General features: G+C 44.5%; 1 protein-coding gene across 7 annotated transcripts in view; it reads right to left on the bottom strand.

Moving 5' to 3' along the window:
- LOC714226 (BOS complex subunit NOMO1) overlaps positions 1–18,918 on the bottom strand; it is a 63,134-nt gene extending 44,216 nt beyond the window's left edge. For all 7 annotated transcript variants that reach the window (XR_013412398.1, XM_077987181.1, XM_077987182.1 and 4 more), the window contains exons 1-7: positions 18,653–18,918; positions 14,387–14,476; positions 11,505–11,550; positions 8,139–8,239; positions 6,269–6,375; positions 3,966–4,038; positions 336–488 (exon numbers count right to left, since the gene is read on the bottom strand). Coding sequence is in view for 6 of the 7 variants with exons in the window: in XM_077987181.1 (XP_077843307.1) it covers positions 336–488; positions 3,966–4,038; positions 6,269–6,375; positions 8,139–8,239; positions 11,505–11,550; positions 14,387–14,476; positions 18,653–18,817 (735 nt within the window). In the remaining variant the exon portion in view is untranslated. The remainder of the gene's footprint in view (positions 1–335; positions 489–3,965; positions 4,039–6,268; positions 6,376–8,138; positions 8,240–11,504; positions 11,551–14,386; positions 14,477–18,652) is intronic.
- Between the last annotated feature and the right edge of the window lie 643 nt (positions 18,919–19,561).

The following is a 19,561-nucleotide window of genomic DNA, read 5'->3' as shown; positions in this document are numbered from 1 at the left end:
CAATTCTGCTGCCTCAGCCTCCCGCGCAGCTGGGACTACAGGCATGTGCCAACACGCCGGCAAATTTTTTTGTATTTTTAGTAGAGGCAGGGTTTCATAATGTTGGCCAGGCTGGTCTAAAACTCCTGACCTCAAGTGATCCACCCGCCTTGGCCTCCCAAAGTGCTGGGATTACAGGCCTGAGCCATCACACCCGGCCTGAGACACATGATATTCTTAAGTGTTAAAATGATAAATCAACCCAGACCTGCATTTATTAAAACAGTATGTTCTGGTCTGTAATCCTTCACCCTCCTACCCTTCACACCATCTCCTTTATTCTTTTCTTTGCTTACCTCTTTAGTTACTAAGGAAGAAAAGAGAAGAAACTTCACCCCTTTCATGGGCTCCCCATCACTTCGGACAGAGCCAGACACATTGTAGCCAGCAACTATGAGGGGACTGGCCGCATTGGCATTGGAGTTGGTTACACGCACTGTGGTGCTTGCCTATAACAGAAAAAGATTTTAACTGGTGAAAAAAATAAACACTTGCAAAGTGTCTAACAACATGAGGACACGCTAAAGCTAAAATATTAACTGGAAAACGTAATCCATCAAATTGCTTATTCAGTATGATCACTTTTTTTTTTTTTTTTTGAGATGGAGTCTCTGTCGCACAGGCTTGAGTGCAATGCGGCAACCTCGGCTCACTGCAACCTCTGCCTCCTGGGTTCAAGCGATTCTCCCGCCTCAGCCTCCCAAATAGGGGGGATTACAAGCGCCCGCCACCATGCCTGGCTAATTTTTGTATTTTTAGTAGAGACGGGGTTTCACCATGTTGGCCAGGCTGTTCTTGAACTCCTGACCTCAGGTGATCCACCCGCCTCAGTCTCCCAAAGTGCTGGGATTATAGGCGTGAGCCTCCGCGCCTGGCCCATTACTATTTTTCAATGCCCAAAATGAAGTGAAAGGAAATGTGGCAAAATGTAAATGATAATGATTTTATCTATACGGTGGTATTTTACTTGTATACTTTTCCACCTTCCAACATTTCTAACTTTGTTTCCACTGCTTTATATTCCTCTATATGTTCCAATTTTTTTTAATGAGCATATTTTGCTTTTTTTCGATGTTTAATGATATACAGTGTTAACTGAAGATCAGCCTAAAGCTGCCTCCTTACATACTTTAAGTTTGGCCTAAAGGTTTCTCTGTACATAGTGCCAAGTCTCAGCCAATTGCAGCAGCCATCCTTCAAATACTCACAGGCGGCCAACTGTTCAAACCATGTGCAAATAAGACAAACGTCCAGCTGTAACCAATCCAACCGTTTCTGTCCCTCACTTCCGCTTTCTGTCCATCACTTTCTTTTTCTGTCCATAATCCCTTTGCAATCACACAACAGTGCCACAGTCGCTGTAAACCTATTCTGGCTCAGGAGGCTGCCTAATTGACAAACTGTTCTGTGCTCAATTAAACTCTGTTTAATTTGTCCTAAGTTGTTCTTTTCACAATATGTGTATATTTTTAAACATTTTTGTTAAGGTACAATTTACACAAAGAAAAGTGTGCATACTCTAAGCACACAGCACAGGGCTTGTCACAAGCTGGGCACTGGTTACCCGGCAGAATAAATAGCACCAGCAAGCCAGAAGTGCCCCTCACACTTGCTTCCGGTCACTAACCCCTGGAGGAGGATAAACATTATCTCGACTTCTAACAACATGCTTTACTTTAAAATCCCAATCTCATATTAATACACTCAGATTCTTCTATGCAGACAATTAACAAACAATGTAAACCTTAAAATCTCTTCTATTTATAAATGTATAAGCCCTTTCATTTCAATTTTTTTTTTTTTTTTTTGAGACGGAGTCTCACTCTGTCACCCAGGCTGAAGTGCAGTGGTGCAATCTTGGCTCACTGCTACCTCCACCTCCCAGGTTCAAGTAATTCTCCTGCCTCAGCCACCCGAGTAGCTGGGATTACAGGCGCATGCCACCATTCCTGGCTAATTTTTTTGTATTTTTAGTAGAGATGCGGTTCCACTATGTTGGCCAGGCTGGTCTCGAACTCCTGACCTCAAGTGATCCGCCCACCCAGCCTCCCAAAGTGCTGGAATGACAGGCATGAGTAACTGCGCCCAGCCTGGAATAAAATATTTTTAAAGGTTGCTGCAGAAGAGAAAAACCCCCAGAACCAAAAGTCATCAACAGTAAGAAGAGACACCTAGGTGTGAAACATCATCAATTATAAATGCATAAAACCTACAGAGTAAAAACATAATAAAACCCATAGGGTAGAAGCTGAAATACTGATTCCAATGCTTCTTTAGCAAAAATGAGATACAGCTTCTATACTAACACAGAAGCTAACACGTCAAGATGTCCCTTAATCTTATTTTAATTTGGTCTTTCACAGCTATTACAGAACCTCACCTAGTAGGTGGAGTTCTTTTGATCATGGACTATCAACTATTTCAGCAAATAAAGCAAGATATGCTAAAGAACACTTATATACCTTCTAACCAACTAAAGAAATTAAATTAAAAAAAATTCAAGATGATGGCATACCCCCAAGTCCCCCTCCTCCTTTTTCTCTAGAAGTCAGTATCATTTTGAACAGTGTCTGCTATTCCCATGTATGTCTTCATAATTTTTCGACATAAGACTGTATCCTCCCTGTTCCTACTAAAAACAAAAAATTAACTGGACATGGTGGCAGGCACCTGTAATCCCAGCTACTCAGAAGGCTGAGGCAGGAGAATCGCTTGAACCTGGGAGGCAGAGGTTGCAATGAGCCGAGATCGCACCACTGCACTCCGGCCTGGGCAACAAGAACAAGACTCCATCTCAAAAAAAAAAAAAAAAAAAAAAAAAAGACTGTATCCTTAGCGGCACACGCCTGCAGTTCCAGATCCTTGGGAGGCCAGGGTGGAAGGATCGCTGAAGGCCAAGAACCAGAGGCTGCAATGAGCCACAAATATGTCACTGTACTCTAGACTGGGCAACAGAGCAAGATCCTGTTGCAAAAAAAAAAAAAAAAAAAAAAAAGACTGTATCTGGCCAAATGCACTGGTTTACGCCTGTAATCCCGCCATTTTGACAGCCCGAGGCTGGTGGATCATTTGAGGCCAGGAGTTTGAGACCAGCCTGGCCAACATGGCAAAATCCCACCTATACTAAAAATACAAAAATTAGCTGGGCGTGGTGGTGCATCTCTGTAATTGAGCTGCTCAGGAGACTGAAGCAGGAGACTCGCTTGGACACAGGAGGCTGAGGCTGCAATGAGCCAAGATCACACCACTGAACTCCAGCCTGGGCAACAGAGTGAGACTCCGTCTTAAAAAAAGAAAAAAAAAAAAAAGACTATATCCATAAATGATGTTATCACAAGTATTTAAAATCCTATTTCCTTCAACTCTGTTTTTAAATGTAGTTACATTGATATATGTAGCTCTGGTTCATTCATTACTGCTGACGTACAGCAGCCTACTGTATGATGGAACCCCAATCCATTCTTCTCTTAAAAGGCATTTAGGTTGTTTACAATATTTTGCTATTACAAACAAAGCTGCAATAAACATTCTTATACATTCTCCTTGGGCACATGTACCACAGTTTCTAGAATGTTTAGTATATTTACAGATTTCTGTTTCAGGCTGAAAAAAGAACAACAAATAAATCTCATCAGGGCCTTCTGTTGTTGATTTAGTTTAAAATAGCTATAGTTAATAAAACAGATCTATTTCACAGCAGGAAGACAACACTGTCACCTAAAACTGAAACCAGCACAAGCAACATCTGCTACAGTGAGGAGTTGCACCTTATAAATAACCACCAAACTAATCAACGGCACCATTGGTTCTTCATCTAGTCCTGGAAAAACCATAAATTCTTTTCATATCCTAAATTGAAAAGCCCTACATTTGTCCCAAGACCAGCATATTATTGGCATGGCTACAGACGCAGCCGTCACACTCACCTCTTTCAACGCCCAGGTTGGATGAGTCGCGAGGATTTCATAATCTCCAGGCAGAACTTTAAAAAATGCAAACCTAAGAAATACAAAATAACCATTTAGCTTTCTCCAAACAACCCAAGTATTTCTAATTTTATGACTAATGTACTTTTATGACAAGAAAATAATGTTAGAATTATTGCAAGCTTGCCATTAGCTTGTTAAATGAGCATGAATGAAATTCAATCCTTCACTGTGCAAATCTGCATCAAAGAGCACTTATTGAGCACTTAATGTGTGCCAAGAGAGGTGCTCCACGTGCTGACAGGAAGGAGGAGGGCTTACATCTCCCTTAATCTCAAGGATTTCTGGCATAAAACCAGTCCTTGTAGCACAGCAGTGATCAGTCACAGAACATTCGACTGGGTTTGACAGAGGTGACAGGCGTGAACTGACAAGGAGAAGGGGACAGAAGTGTCCAAGGGAACATGTGGGAAGGGAGAAGTGGGATGAAAAGAACAGAACAGATGCACAGGCTGAGGGGGACGCTGACACAAGATGATGCCAATGACACAGGGTGGGGTAAACCATGACAAGCTTTGAATCCCACAAAAAAGCCTTTAGAGAAACACAGATAAGCCATTCTGAGTTTCTGCACAAAGCAACTGAGATAAGAAACCAGCAGCTGATGAAAATACTCTCCTAGCCATAGGCAGACTAACACCAGAGTGAGCAGAGCTAAGGCTGGAAATGCTGCTGCCAGTATGCTAACATGTTTATCCCTTCAAATTTGTAAGGCAACTGACAAATTAGAAGGCTAATTCCAGTGAAATGAACTAGAAAACGCATTTGATTTCTTCTTCTGTGGTATTTTATTGTATCAAATCTTGCCTGTAATAACTGGATAGGGCTTGGAAATCATGTTACTATCAAGTATTGGTAAGACTGAGTTTCTATTTCATTTTCATAACAGCCCAGTGCTACAAGTTTCACTGTTTCAGTCAGTGCAGTTGAAAGGTATTCAGAAGGCTCAAGACACTATTTTTTTCTAGTAAGGTCAACACCAAACTACTAGCCCAGGAAAAAAAAAAAAATACAGCTCCATATTCCTGCTACACACCAGGGCTGGAGAGGCACCAGTCAAGCAGAAGTAAATGTTATTTCAAAATGAAAAGTAGTTTCAACAATAGTAACCTTAAAATTGAATAACTTACTGACAGACTCATTATAAACTTCTATTTTGCCATTTAGTCAGTTTGTATATTAACGGAGTTAGTAAAGATTTGAACGCTTTCGGAATTATCAGTATGAACTATTCTGGCATTAATCTTGGCATGTCTGTTAACATTTACAACTCCACTATATACATCCATTAAATAAATGCCTTAAATCTGATTCAGCAAGATCCGTTAAGCATCAGTTCCGACTACAAAACAGTTTTGATATAATAATGATAATGATTTTTCTAATCATAACTAAGCTAACCTATTTGATCTAATATGCCAGGCAGCTTGAAGTAATAATATTAATTTCATCTTTCCAGTAACCTTAGGAGGTAGGTTCCACAATTATCTTCATTTACAAAAGAGGAAACTGAGGCACAGAAGGGTTAAGCATCTTGCCCCAGGTCAACCAGCCAGCAAATGGGGGCGCTGGGATTTAAGCCCAGGCTAGCAGGCTCCAGAGCCAGGCTGAGCTGCTAAATGAAGACCCACAAAGCCCCAGGCCTTGAAGCAGGTGCTTTATGGGTATTAACTCTTTTTTTGTTTGTTTGAGACAGGGTCTTGCTCTGTTGATGAGGCTGGAGCACAGTGGCACATGATCACTACTCACTGTAGCCTCAATCTTCCAGGCTCAAGCAATCCTCCTGCCTCAACCTCCTGAGTAGCTGGGACCACAGAAGCATGCCACTACAACCAACTAATTTTTTTCCCCTATGGGACTCTGCTTGATATAATTTTTTAAATTGTTTGTAGAGATTGAGTCTCCTTATGTTGTCCAGGCTGGTCTCAAACTCCTGAACTCAAGTGATCCTCCCACCCTGGCCTCCCAAAGTGCTGGGATTACAGGTGCAAGCCAATGTGCCTGGTCAGTATTAACTCATATTTAATCATCCATCCCATCAATGCTAGGCAAGATGGGTCAAACAGCTTCCATTTCACACTTGGGGAATGCAGCACTCTGAGGGGCATGAACTCACCCAAAATTAAGAGGCTGAATCAGGATCTGAACCCAGGACTCCCTGAATCCAAATTCCCAAACCCAGCTCCATGAGCCCTGTCACAGCCTGGCTCTAAGGCAAGACTGGGAGACAGGATGCTACTCACTTTCCGCCGGGCTGTGTAACCGTGGACTGGATCTTTGCTTCGGTCCCAGTGTTTCTCAGAGACACCTGAACTCCCGCAGGACCCAGGGGCTGCCCTTTGCTGAGGACCTGCCATGGAGAAGAAGGTTAGGGCCCACCAAGCAAAGTACCCTCCTCTCAAAGCACTGGCAGTCCTGCTTACAACTCCCAGGTGGAGCCAGAAACCTTCTTTGGGTCAAGAATCCCATTGAAAAGACGATATAAATCATGGATATGTTTCCTGGGGATGAAGTAGGAGAGGGAACAGTGACAGTAAAATAAGACTCTCTGTTTCAATGAATCTAACACATCATCAGTTATGGATTTACCATTATTGGTCTAGCCGGGTGTGGTGGCACATGCCCGTAATCCCAGCACTTTGGGAGGCTGAGGCAGGCAGATCACTTGAGGTCAGGAGTTTGAGACCAGCCTGGCCAACATGGTGAAACCTCATCTCTACTAAAAATACAAAAATTAGCTGGGCGCCATGGCACATGCTTGTAATGCCAGCTACTTGTGAGGCTGAGGCAGGAGAATCACTTGCACCCAGGAGGTGGAGGTTGCAGTAAGCTAAGATCAGAACACTGCACTCCAGCCTGGGCGACAGAGGGAGACGCCATCTTAAAAAAAATAAATAAGTAAATATACATACAAATAAAAATATAAAAATTAGCTGGGTCTGGTGGCACATGCGTATAATCCCAGCTACTGGGAAGGCTGAGGCAGGAGAACTGGTCGAACCCAGAAGGTAGAGGTTGCGGTGAGAGGGACTGCACTACTACTGCATTCCAGCTGAGGCTACAGAGTGAGACTCTGTCTCAAAAAAAAAGAAAGATTCACCATTATTGTGCAAACCATTGAGAAAGAAAAAACTACCCAAGATCCCCATCTCAACAAGAAGCCCACATATACAGCTGGGATGGAAGGGCCCCCCCTCGCCGCAAAGGCAGAGGAGAAAGAAGCCCATCATGAAGAAAAGGACGGGAAGGAAGGAAGCACATCTCAACCTCAGGCACAGGGCGGGTGGAAGAAAAACGAGTCTCCCCCGAGAATCTGAACCGCGGGAGCTGGGACACACACCCGTTAGCACTCTAAATTCATACCACCACGGTGGTCCAAAAATATCTCAGAATTTAAATGATGGGAATCCTCCCAGGTGAGTGGCAGAAGCAGATGCATGCTGTCTCTGGAAGAAGCTGACTTCAGTTCACCCACAGGGACAGCAAGATGCCACAAGGCTTAAGGAGTGCATCCTTCCAACTCGGCATCCCTGTAAAAGGCCATCCCTGGCATAAACACTAACAGCGGCTGGGTGCACAGCACACACCTGTAATCCCAGCACTTTGGGAGGTAGAGGCGGGTGGATTACCTGAGCTCAGGAGTTTGAGACCAGCCTGGCCAACACGGCGAAAGCCAGTCTCTACTGAAAGTACAAAAATTAGCTGGGCATGGTGGCGTATGCCTGTAATCCTAGCTACTCAGGAGGGTGAGGCAGGAGAATTATTTGACCCTGGGAAGTGGAGGCTGTAGTGAGTCAAAATTGCACCACTGCACACCAGCCTGGGCAACAGATCTAGACCCTGTCTCAAAATAATAAATAAATAAATAAATAAATCAACAGCCTATGCTCTGGAAGCAGAGGGGATGACCAGCAACTTCAATCTCACTCCTAAGTACTCCTGTTGCGTTCTACACAGAATGAAGCACAGAGTTCACAGGCTCTCTTGCCACTTTTCCATGGGTCCCCTGTGGGATCAAAGTCCCCGGGTTAAAATATCCTGCATCTTTTAAAGAAAGGATTTAGTATACATTATAGAGTGAACAGGAAAAATAATCAAGTTCCGAAGACAAACCTTGCCATTCACAGAGAAGCCAGTGAAGACAAAGTTGATGTCCCCGCCCTTTGTGCAGATGTCACTGACTCCATCCACATGGAGCTCCACAGTCGTCGGCTCTGAGGGATGAAGCAGGGGAGGAAACAGGGGCACAAGACACAGAGGCAAGCTTAGTTGTGGGGTACAGTGAACCTAAGTAGAACGTATTTTTATCGTTAAGTTTTCATTTTACTTTTGAACACTTAATACGCTCGTGTGTTTCCAAATCCAGAGGTACAAAAAGGTATTCAGGGAAAAGTCTCTCTCTCACCCCTATCCCCCTAGCCTCCTGGTTTCCTGCCCCAGAGGGAACTCGTGTTTAGAGTATACAACAATTTTACGACAGCCTTTCAGCCAAGTTGTATCTCAGAGTTCCAGTGAAAAATCAGTGAGCACCAAATAACTGTATTTACTGAATACTCATCACCGACCAGGCACTGAGCTGAGTGCCTTTAATCCTCACAATTATCTTAAGAGGCAGGCAGTAATAGCTGCAATTTACTGAGGGGTAAATTAAGGCACAGGAAGGTTAAAGGAGCTCCCAAGATCACAGAGCTTCTGAGTGACAGAGCCCCAATTCAACCCTAGAAGTCTGGCTGTGGATCTGTTCCCTTACCAAGTGCATGAGTTCAGCCATGTTAAACCAGGACCACAAACTCCAAGGCCACGGGGCCTCACAGGTTCAAAGTGAGCAGAGCATCCTCGGGGGGACTATGGCAAATTGAAAGGGGACAACCGCCACTCAAGTCTGCCAACCACTGCCATGCTTTGCCAGAGCTTCCAACTTCTCCGAAAAACTGGAAATCTGGATTTTATATACCATCTCTTGATTTTTCAATATCAGCAATTAACTCCATTTTTTTTTAACTGAAGAGTTCGTCATAATAGGGGTTAAGGCTGAGTTTTTGAAAGGTTAGGAAGAATGTGGAGTAATGAGTAGAGAAAAAAATGAAAAACCGTGAGATGAGATTTTCAGGTAAGATGAATTACATACATGCTTGCACACCCATGTGCACACACACACACATGCAAAGACTCCAATAAAAAATGGGCAAAAGACTTGAACAGGAACCTTACAAAAATAGCTAGCCCATGGCAAATAAACATAAACATACAAAAAAGTGTGCAACCTCACTGGCCATCAGAGGAAAGTAAATCAAGGCCACAGTGAGATAATACCACACCCCCACCAGAAGGGCTAAAATTATAAAAGCTCACGATACCAAGTGTGGGCTAGGATGTGGAGCAATGGAAACCCTTGTACACTGCTGGGAAAGCACAAACTGGCGCATCCACTTTGGATGTTTGGAAACACCTAAAGCTGAACATGTATCAACTCTATGGTTCAGCAACTTTACACCTGTGATTACTCAGCAAAAATGCAGACACAAGTGTATCAAAATATACATACAAGAATATTCACAGGAGTGCTACTCTTCAGTGGCCAAAATTGGGAAGCAACCCAAACGGCCATCAATAGTAGGAGAGATCACTGATATAAAATATGAATATAAAATATAAATATAGGCCAGGCGTGGTGGCTCATGCCTGTAATCCCAACACTTTGGGAGGCCAAAGCGGGCAGATCACTTGAGGTCAGGAGTTCGAGACCAGCCTGGGACAACATGGTGAAACCCTATCTCTACTAAAAATACAAAAATTAGCCGGGTGTGGTGCTACACACCTGTAATCCCATCTACTCAGGAGGTTGAGGCACAAGAATTGCTTGAACCCGGGCAGAAGTTGCAGTGAACCAAGATCGCACTCCAGCCTGGACAACAGAGCAAGACTCAGTCTCAAAAAAATGAAAATAAATAAAATAAAATGTAAATATTTTATAAAATATAAATCATTTTATATTTATGCATCAGAATTCTGAACAGCAAAGAGAACGAACTAGAGCTACAAATGATACAGATAACGCTCACAATGTTGAGCAAAAGAAACCAGATATTAAAAAGTACCCTGCATGATTGCATTTGTATAAAGTTCAAAACAGACCAAATGGATCTTTAATTTGTAGAAGGTCAGGGTGGTGGTCACCTGGCGGGGGTGGGGCGGGATGGCTAATGAGCACCCAGGATGGGGACTTCTGGGGTGCTGGTGAAGTACTATCTCATCATCTGGATGGTGAATACATGGGTGTGTTCACTTAGGGAAAATTCATCCAGGGCACTTTCCTGAAAGTATAATTCAATTAAAAAGCTCATCAACAGCACCAGTTGCGGTGGAGGCGGTGGGATGTGGCAAACACAACACTCCTCCAGGCCACCAATCTGGACTTCTGCTTTGGCCATGAGCAGGGCTGCATTCCTCTCCAGCTTTCTGGAACGTACCAGCCAGGCACCCCCACTCCCTGCCACCCCTGACTACAAACTGATAGAGATGCTCCCACAGAGCCAAATTAGCTGTCAAGCTGCCTAAGCTTCATTTTAGCCTTGATGATGACAGGTGCTAAATTCTTCCTTGTCTAAGGCACAGGCAAGCCTGATATCAACAACGGTGGTCCCTACTCCTCTCCCCAGGCCATGGACTGGGGTCACTCACACCTGCTCTACTGAAACATCAAGAGTCTCTCCCCTTCAAAAATGTAAACTACATCAAAACAGATGCACTCTTCTGATCTCAACCCCATCCCCAACTCTCCAGCTATGCTTGAAGGCAGTTATATGAAGAAAGTTTGCAGCTTTTGTTGGGATGCGTGCAGAAGGGCTGTTTCTGAATACTGAGTGCTTGCTAATTACATGCCAGCCACTCTGAACACTCAGTATTGGTTTATTAATCTTCCAAGTACCCTGGGGGGCAGGGACTATAACGACCCTAGCTCGACAGCGAGGAGCAAGGCTGACAGCGGGGAAGTAACTTATCCAAGGTTATTTAACTGGTAAGGCTTAAGACTGACAGTTTTCTCATCTTGTGGGACATAAATCTGGGTTTTTATGACAAATCTCACCATGTTTAAATGTTTCAATTAATTTCATAAAAAATAAAAAAACTGAGGGGGCTGAAAAAGAAGCCATCCTGGGACAGGAACCAAGTCTCCACTCTTGGTTTCTGTACAGTTCTACGGCCACATAATGAGTGAAACTGCAAGGGAAGAGTTTCCAAAAAGGTACCAGAAAAGATGTCTATTTTTCAAAGGTGACAGAAAGCCTTAAGGTAGATTAAGGTATATCCAAACTCAACCAGAGTGATGGGGGCAGGGAGGGGAGGAATACAAATCCTCCTCCATACTGGAAATGATCCTTAATATTTTAATAGTTTATGCACTCTGCTGGCCTAAATTAATATTTGGCATATCAGCTAATCTTTTACAAAGAATGTCTAGTGATTCAGTTAACTTACCAAAACTCCACCCTAGGGGAGGCTCAATCTTCAGAATGAAATCCCCCTAAAAGAAAAAAAAGAAAATGTAATTTCAGGAAATGAAAATTGTGACTCTGGTTTAATTTATTTTAGTGTTATCATTTCATCTAAAATTTTTACACCGGAAATGAAATTCTAAGGGCAAGCCTTGTTCTCCTAAATGGTACTGAGCACTGTGATTCTCTTCAGATGCTACAAGCTGAAGTTGCACACCAGAAGTTCTCATCTAAACAATCAGAAGACAGTGCTGAAGCCCATTCATGAGTTCTAAAGACACTAGGTTCGGCCACTCACTGTCTTTTAATACTAAACATAAAGTCTCATTAAGCCCTCATATGCCTACAGTTGCAAAAGTTAGCATGCATCTTCAGGAACTAAAGTCACTTCTTAAAACTGGATTTGGCCAGGCACAGTACTTCACACCTATAATCCCAACACTGTGGGAGGCCAAGGCAGGAGGGTCACTTGAGGCCAGGAGTTCAAGACCAGCCTGAGCAACATAGTAAGACCCCATCTGTACAAAAACATTCTTAAAAAATTAGCTGGGTGTGGTGGCAGGCGCCTAAAGTCTTAGCTACTCAGGAGGCAGAGGCAGGAGGATCATTTGAGCCCAAGAGGTCAATGTTGCAGTGAACCAGAATCACGCCACTGCACTCCAGCATGGGCAGCAGAGGGAGATCCTGTCTCTAAACAATACATTAACTCATTAATTCAATAAATAAAATAAAACTAGATTTTACTTATCAACCTGCTTTTTTTTTTTTTTTTTTTTTTTTTTTGAGACAGAATCTCGCTCTGTTGCCCAGGCTGGAGTGAAATGGTGCAATCTCGGCTCACTGTAACCTCCGTCTCCTAGGTTTAAGCGATTCTCCTGCCTCAGCCTCCCAAGTAGCCGGGACTACAGGCATGCATCACGACAACTGGCTAATTTTTTTGTATTTTAGTAGAGACAGGGTTTCACCATGTAGCCCAGGCTGGACTCGCACTCCTGAGCTCAGGCAATCCGCCTGCCTCAACCTCCCAAAGTGCTAGGATTACAGGCATGAGCCACCACATCCGGCCTCCTGGTTTCTTGAGACTGATACTGATACTATGTAAAAATTAATTAAACAGATTTCAGGACAGACCCAGCTAGTCTACCTCTAGAAATCAATCCTATGCATTCTAGATGAATAGTTAAGTTCAAGAATATTTCCTGGTGTGTTATTTTAAAATTACCATTATTTTAAAATTGGGGAAAGTCTATATGCCCAAGTAGTTAAATAAATTACAGTTTGGGTTTGACTCTGACACACTATGCAGCAATTAAAAAGAAGGCAGTAGGCCAAGCATGGTGGCTCATGCCTATAATCCCAGCACCCTGGGAGGCTGAGGTGGGCAGATCACCTGAGGTCAGGAGTTCAAAACCAGCCTGGCCAACATGGTGAAACCCCATCTCTACTAAAAATACAAAAAAAAATTAGCTGGGCGTGCTGGTGGGTATCTGTAATCCCAGCTACTTAGGAGGCTGAGGCAGAAGAATCACTGGAACCCGGGAGGCGGAGGTTGCAGTGAGCTGAGATCGTGCCACTGCACTCCAGCCTGGCTGACAGAGTGAGACTCCATCTCAAAAAACAAAAAAAAACAGGCAGTAGATCTATCTATGCTAATGTTGAAAGCACGCAAGGGGAAAAAACCAAACGTCCCTCTGGTGTTGAAAGCATTAACACGGGGGAAAAAATGAAACTGCAGAATAAATCCTATTGTTTGATTCCATTTGTATTAAAAACTATATCAAAATCAAAACTATGTATATTGACTATTTTTGCAACTTCCTATGAATCTGTATTTCCAAATAAAAGGTTTATATGTGGGAGGATGGGATTGAATAGATAGAGGTGTTTGTGGATACAAATCTATGTGCATGTGTGCTTGTCTGTATTTGCATATATGCATATGCATATGTGTCCGTGGATATCTGAATAACTATAAGTAGAAAGCAATCTGTTAGGATGCACATCAAAATGTTATAAGAGGGCCGGGAACAGTGGCTCACACCTGTAATCCCAGCACATTGGGAGGTTGAGGCAGGTGGTTCACTTGAGGTCAAGAGTTCGAGACCAGCCTGGCCAACATGGTAAAACCCCGTCACTACTAAAAATACAAAAAATTAGCCAGGCGTGGTGGTATGCGCCTGTAATCCCAGATACTTGGGAGGCTAAGGAAGGCAAATGGTTAAACCTGGGAGGTGGAGGTTGGAGTGAGCCAAGATCACACCACTGCACTCCAGCCTGGGTGACAGAGTGAGACTCCACCTCAAAAGAAGAAGAAAAAAAAAAAAAAAAAAAAAACTTTATCAGAGGTTACCACTACAGAGGGAGGTAAAATTAGAGGGAAAGGGTACAAATTTATTTCACATACTTCTAAAGACCTTGACTTTTTTTCACGAAGTTCATGAATTCATATACTACTTGTACAATTGTTTTAACAATACTTTAAGCTGCTTGCAAGTAACAGGTTCTATGAAATCAGAGTTTCTCAGCACTGGCACTACTGACATCTGGGCTGTTGTGGGCAGCACTGTAGCACATTTAGCTCCACGCCTGGCCACTACTCACTGGGTAACTGTAGTGCACGGCCAGATGTCACAACAAAAACATCTCTAGACATTGCCAAATGGCCCTAAAGACACAGAGAGCCACTGTATTCGCCAAGGCAGTTTGTAAGTTGTCTCCCTCCGAATGTGCCTAGGATTACCATATTCCACTAATAATTTACCAAACAGATGAGCATTTGCTAGTGTCGGAAAGGGCACGGTGAGTGCAGCCTGGTGAGGCACACTAGTGACTTCCCATCATAAGTGACAAGCAGTTGCCTCTTACCTTATCATACAAAGGGATCATAAAATAGCCATTATTAGGGGCACAGTCTGTCTGGTATTTCAAAGTCCCATGCTTGGTGTACAGCTTTATCTGGAAAGGAAGGAAGGAAAACAGAAAACATAACATTGCCTTTGGGAATGAACTACATGTGTTACACCTGAATACACTCAGTCAGTATGCATTCACTGAGGACCTATTGTATGCCAGCTTTTAACACGGAGCATTATTGGGGACAGAGGGAAATCAACAAAGTCTCTCCCAAATCACGTGACTCAATGTTTTTCAGATTAGAAATCACCTACAGCCTATTACAATGCCTTATTTTTCAATGCTTTTCTGTTTATTTTAGTGGCTGTCTCTAGGTTGCTCCTGTAAATTTCTGGGTCTAAAACAAATTTGCAAACTTTGCCATTAGTAAGGTGCTTATTAACATGCAAAATCCTGGCTGGGTGCGGTGGCTCCTGCCTGTAATCCCAGCACTTCAGGAGGCTGAGGTGGGCAGATCACTTGAGGTCAGGAATTTGAGACTAGCCTGGCCAATAAGGTGAAACCCTGTCTCTACTAAAAATACAAAAAAAGTTAGCCAGGCATGGTGGCAGGCACCGGTAGTCCCAGCTACTTGGGAGGCTGAGGCAGGGAAATTGTTTGAACCCAGGAGGCGGAGGTTGCAGTGAGCCAAGATCATGCCACAGCACTCCAGCCTGGGAGACAGAGCAAGACTCTGTCTCAAAAATAATAATAATAAAATAAAAGTAAAGTAAAGTAAAATAAAATACAAATTCCTAAGGCCCACCACTGTTTCTCAACTAAAGGTCTGGAATGAGGGCCAGAGATCTTCCTTACTAGCTCTAAGTAATTTCAAATACTTGGAGCAACGTTCATCTAGAAACTTAATTTTCTCATTACTTTCATTCTCAGAAGAAAAAGAGACTAAAATGACACTTAATATCTGCCCTCTCCCCAAGGACTCTCTAAAACTCTTACATTCTGAGCATTACCAGACACGAAGTGTTAACCCAGTAAGATGCCCAAATACTGTCTGGGTCTTCCACGTGTCGTGTGGCCTTGGGCAAGCTCACGTTCGGTTTCTTCAGGTGTCGACAGAGAGACACTCCCTTTCATGTGGTTGTACAGATTCACATCAACGCATACTAAGCACCTGCTACAGAATATGGATTCAAAGAAAAATCAGTTTGTGGCCAGGCATGGTGGCTCATGCCTGTAATGCTAGCACTTTGGGAGGCCAAAGAAGGAGGATCACTTGAGCCCAGGAGTTCAAGACCAGCCTGGACAACATAGCCAGACCTCATCTCTACTAAAAAAAAAAAAAAATTAGCTAGGCATGATGGCAGGTGCTTATAGTCCCAGCCACTCAAGAGGCTGAGGCAGGAGGATCACTTGAGCCCAGGAGTTCAAGACCAGCCTGGACAACATAGCCAGACCTCATTTCTACTAAAAAAAAAAAAAAAAAAAAAAATTAGCTAGTCATGATGACAGGTGCTTATAGTCCCAGCCACTCAGGAGGCTGAGGCAGGAGGACTGCTTGAGGCCAGGAGTCGGAGGCTTTGGTGAGCTATGATGGTGCCACTGTACTGCAGCCTGAGCAACAGCGTGAGACCCCGTCTCAAAATAAAATAAATAGAAAAAGCAGCTTGTATTACTATTTAATATCTCTCTCTCTGAAGAAAAAGGCAACAGAGTGTAACAGTCAGGGAACACACTGGGCTCAAGGAAAATTTCCCAAATGTACCTGCATGGCTCAACCACTCTGAGGCTCAGTTTCCAAGTCTGTAAAACGAAACAGTTGGATCTGATGCATCTAAAAGCCTCACCTCCAAAACGCTAATGTTCTGTGACCATGAAACACACCATGACACGAGCTGCAATGAAACAGTCGAATCTTACCAGCTAAGAAGATGTACAAAGTGACTAACTCATAACACCAACATTTGGGAAAGGATTGGTGTGAAGTAATGTGGAGCCTGTATGTAAAGTTCTCTGAGGGCAGTGACCACAATTTACATTCCACAGCGCCTGAGACAGTGTCTTGCTTACTCTAGGTACTCAGTGAATTTGTTACAGGTGACAAAGAGATTCAGATGCATGCATTTAAGGCAGGGACTGGAAATTCACCAGCCTAGAGGGGTTAGGGAGTCAGCATCAAGAGGCATTCATCCAAAGGGATTCAGATCACTACACAACCCAAACCAGGTGTGGTAACCCAAAAGATCAGCTGGTTTTCCAGAGAAATAAAGAACCCAGTTTTTAATGTGAAACCACCTGATTGTTAAAGTGTTAGCAACCGGTATAATTTTTTTTTTAACTGTAAGGTGCCTGTTAGAGAACAAAATGTCAGTCTCATGAGAGTAGGGCATTTTGTCTGTTCTGTTCACTGTACTGCTATATCCACACCAGGGACAAGGTTTCAGTATGCGCAGGGACTCAATAAATAGTTGTTGACTCAATGAACACCATATAAAAGCACCCAGGAGGAGAGAAAGCTGGAGAAGAATGAAGGCAGTTGCTTAGGAACACAAAAAACACAATCAAGAAATGACTGTGAAACATCTTGATTATTTCTACGTCTTTCATAAAGTACCATCAGGACACAGGACGCCAATGTAATCTACATCAAGATGGCCAGTAGGAAATGCCTGATTTCAGAATCAGAATTACGAAAGAATGAGTGTCCCAGACCATCTGGACAGGCAGCCCTTGGGCTTAAGGAACACACTTCATAATGCGTTACAAAACTTGCTCTCTGATCTCAAGGTCACTATTAGTATGTGGGTGGGGGTGGAGGGGGGGTGTCTGTCTTTTCCTTCCTTCCAGAACCCCTGGAAACTACAAGTTGCAAGAGGCCTTACCGGGCAGCTTCTGAAATGCCCTGTGCCATCTACGGTCATACCACCCTCAACGCGCCATGTCCCCAAGGCAGACCCAGAAGGTGGCATGGGCACCCAGAAACATGTACCCAGGAAATCCTAGGAGCCCTGCCACTGCCAGTGGGTAGATTCATTCAATGCCTGACCTCTGACCTCTTCAGAGTAAAAAAGCAGCAAGCAAGGGGGCCTTGAAGATCACGGATCCGCTTGTTAACAAAATACATCTGCTGGGTTCCACTGTTTCTCTCCCAACACCATCTTATAGGTACAAAAACTGAGACCTAGAGCAAGGGCACAGAGCTAGTGGGGTCTGGAACTGACTCCCTGCCCCTCCCCCAATCCTCAGCAACCCGCTTTGCAGAACACAGTGCTTCACCGTTCATTGCCAGCCCTGGAACAGCTCAAAGGTGCTTTCAGAGATCTTTGGGGTCTTATTTCCCAGTCCCTCTCTTTGGCATTTCCCAGCCTCTTCCTTCGTTTTCTCCTAAATTACCTCCGAGGCGCCTGCTCTTTTTCTCTTCCTTGTCCTACCCCAACATAAATCCCCTTCCAAAAATGAGGCCCAGGCCTTGCTCTGGTACCCTCCAGACTACCCGGACAAATGACCTTCTGCCCCTACCTTCATCCATCCCTTTCCTCTTTACGGGAACCTTTCAGGGTCATAATCCCACCGGGCTGATAAACATTTAACAGGACTACAACTTAATTGGGGAAAAAAAAAAAAAAAAAAAAACTTCAGCACAAATCTCTAGGGTAATTCCAATAACTACTCATTAAGGCAATCAGGGCAGCTGACAACTCTCCATTTTCAGAGGCGGAGGGGAGCGAGAGAAATAAAAAATAGCTTTCCGGCCCCAGGGTTTCCAATACTGATCTACTAGGTCAGAATCTACGGGATGGGAATCGATGCTCTTTAAAATCATGCCGCAGGGTTTGGAGTAGCAGTGGATCAGAACTTCAGGAGGGGTCTGGGCTGTGGAGTTTGGGGGATAAGACATGTAGTCTCTAGGTTCTAGAATATGGGTTTGGGGAAATCTGAGTTTCAGGTGGTCTGATTCGAGAAGATCTCGGGTCTAAGTTTTAAAGAAATGGGGTCTGGGCTCCAAGGAATTTGGGGTCTGGGTTCCGGGAATCTGGAGTCTGGCTTTTGAAGAACCTGAGGTCTGGCACCCCTCAGTCCTTACACAACCCCATGATAAAAACCTCCCCTCCAGCGCGACTGGGGAGGAGCTGCCGGGAGCCCGCGGACAGCATAGCCTTGGAAGAGGTACGGGCTCCAAGGACTCCACGCCGCCCGGTGTCAAAGACGACGCCAGCGCGGCCCAGAGGGGCTGAACCACCGGCCGGCGAGTCGGCGCCGGGCCGCGGGGTGGGCGCTCACCTCGATGAGCGAGTAGTTGATCTCCACGTCCGACTTGACGAAGCCCCCGCAGCCCACCACGATGTCCTCCGAGCCATGCGCCGGCCCCACGCCGCTCAGCAGCAGCACCACCGCGGCGGCGACCACCGCGGGCCCCGGCGGTCCAGCGCCCTGGCCCGCCAGCATGGCCCGACCTCCCCCAGCTAGACCCTCCGCAGGCAGCCCGGTCCCGCCCCTCACACCCCACGCCGCAGACTCCTTCCTCCTCCTAGGCCGGCTGACAGCTCAGGCCCCGCCCCGCCGCCGCCGCGCACGCGCGCTTCGACCCCACGCGCACAGCTCCAGAAGAGAGAACTACAGCGCATGCTCAGCAAGAAAACTAGACCATCTCTGCCTTCTAGAGGCCTGGAGGACTCGGCGCACCGTCTGGCAGGTGCAACGCAAGGTGCAGGCCTACAGGGAGAAGCTCCAAAGATGAATTCTACTTTAGAATTCACCATCACAGCTGGAAAGGACGGGAGATTTTGTTGGTCGAATTATCTAACAACTTTCTCAAATCTTTCTGACCCACATATTTCGCAGGTGAAATATATAATCTCACAAAAACCTTTAGGACTCACGCCTGTAATCCCAGCATTTTGGGAGGCTGAGGTGGGTGGATCTCTTGAGCCCAGGAGGTCGAGACCAGCCTGGGCGATATGGCGAAATGCCGTCTCTGGAAACACACACACACACACACACACACACACACACACACACACGAAAAACGCTTTAGGAATTTGTGTAAGCTGGTGTATTTTTCCATGATAAGTGATCGATTTTTTTAAGCGAAACGTGTTAATGTTAGCATATTAAGGAAGGTATGTAAGATTTATCTTAATCCTAGCTCTAATAGCATATGCCTAGAAACAAATTTTGATGAGTTTTCTT

This window comes from Macaca mulatta, chromosome 20 (assembly GCF_049350105.2).
Source record: "Macaca mulatta isolate MMU2019108-1 chromosome 20, T2T-MMU8v2.0, whole genome shotgun sequence".
NCBI lineage: Eukaryota > Metazoa > Chordata > Mammalia > Primates > Cercopithecidae > Macaca > Macaca mulatta.
The sequence above is the reverse complement of the archived record's forward strand: the minus strand, read 5'-3'. Positions and strand labels throughout refer to the sequence as shown.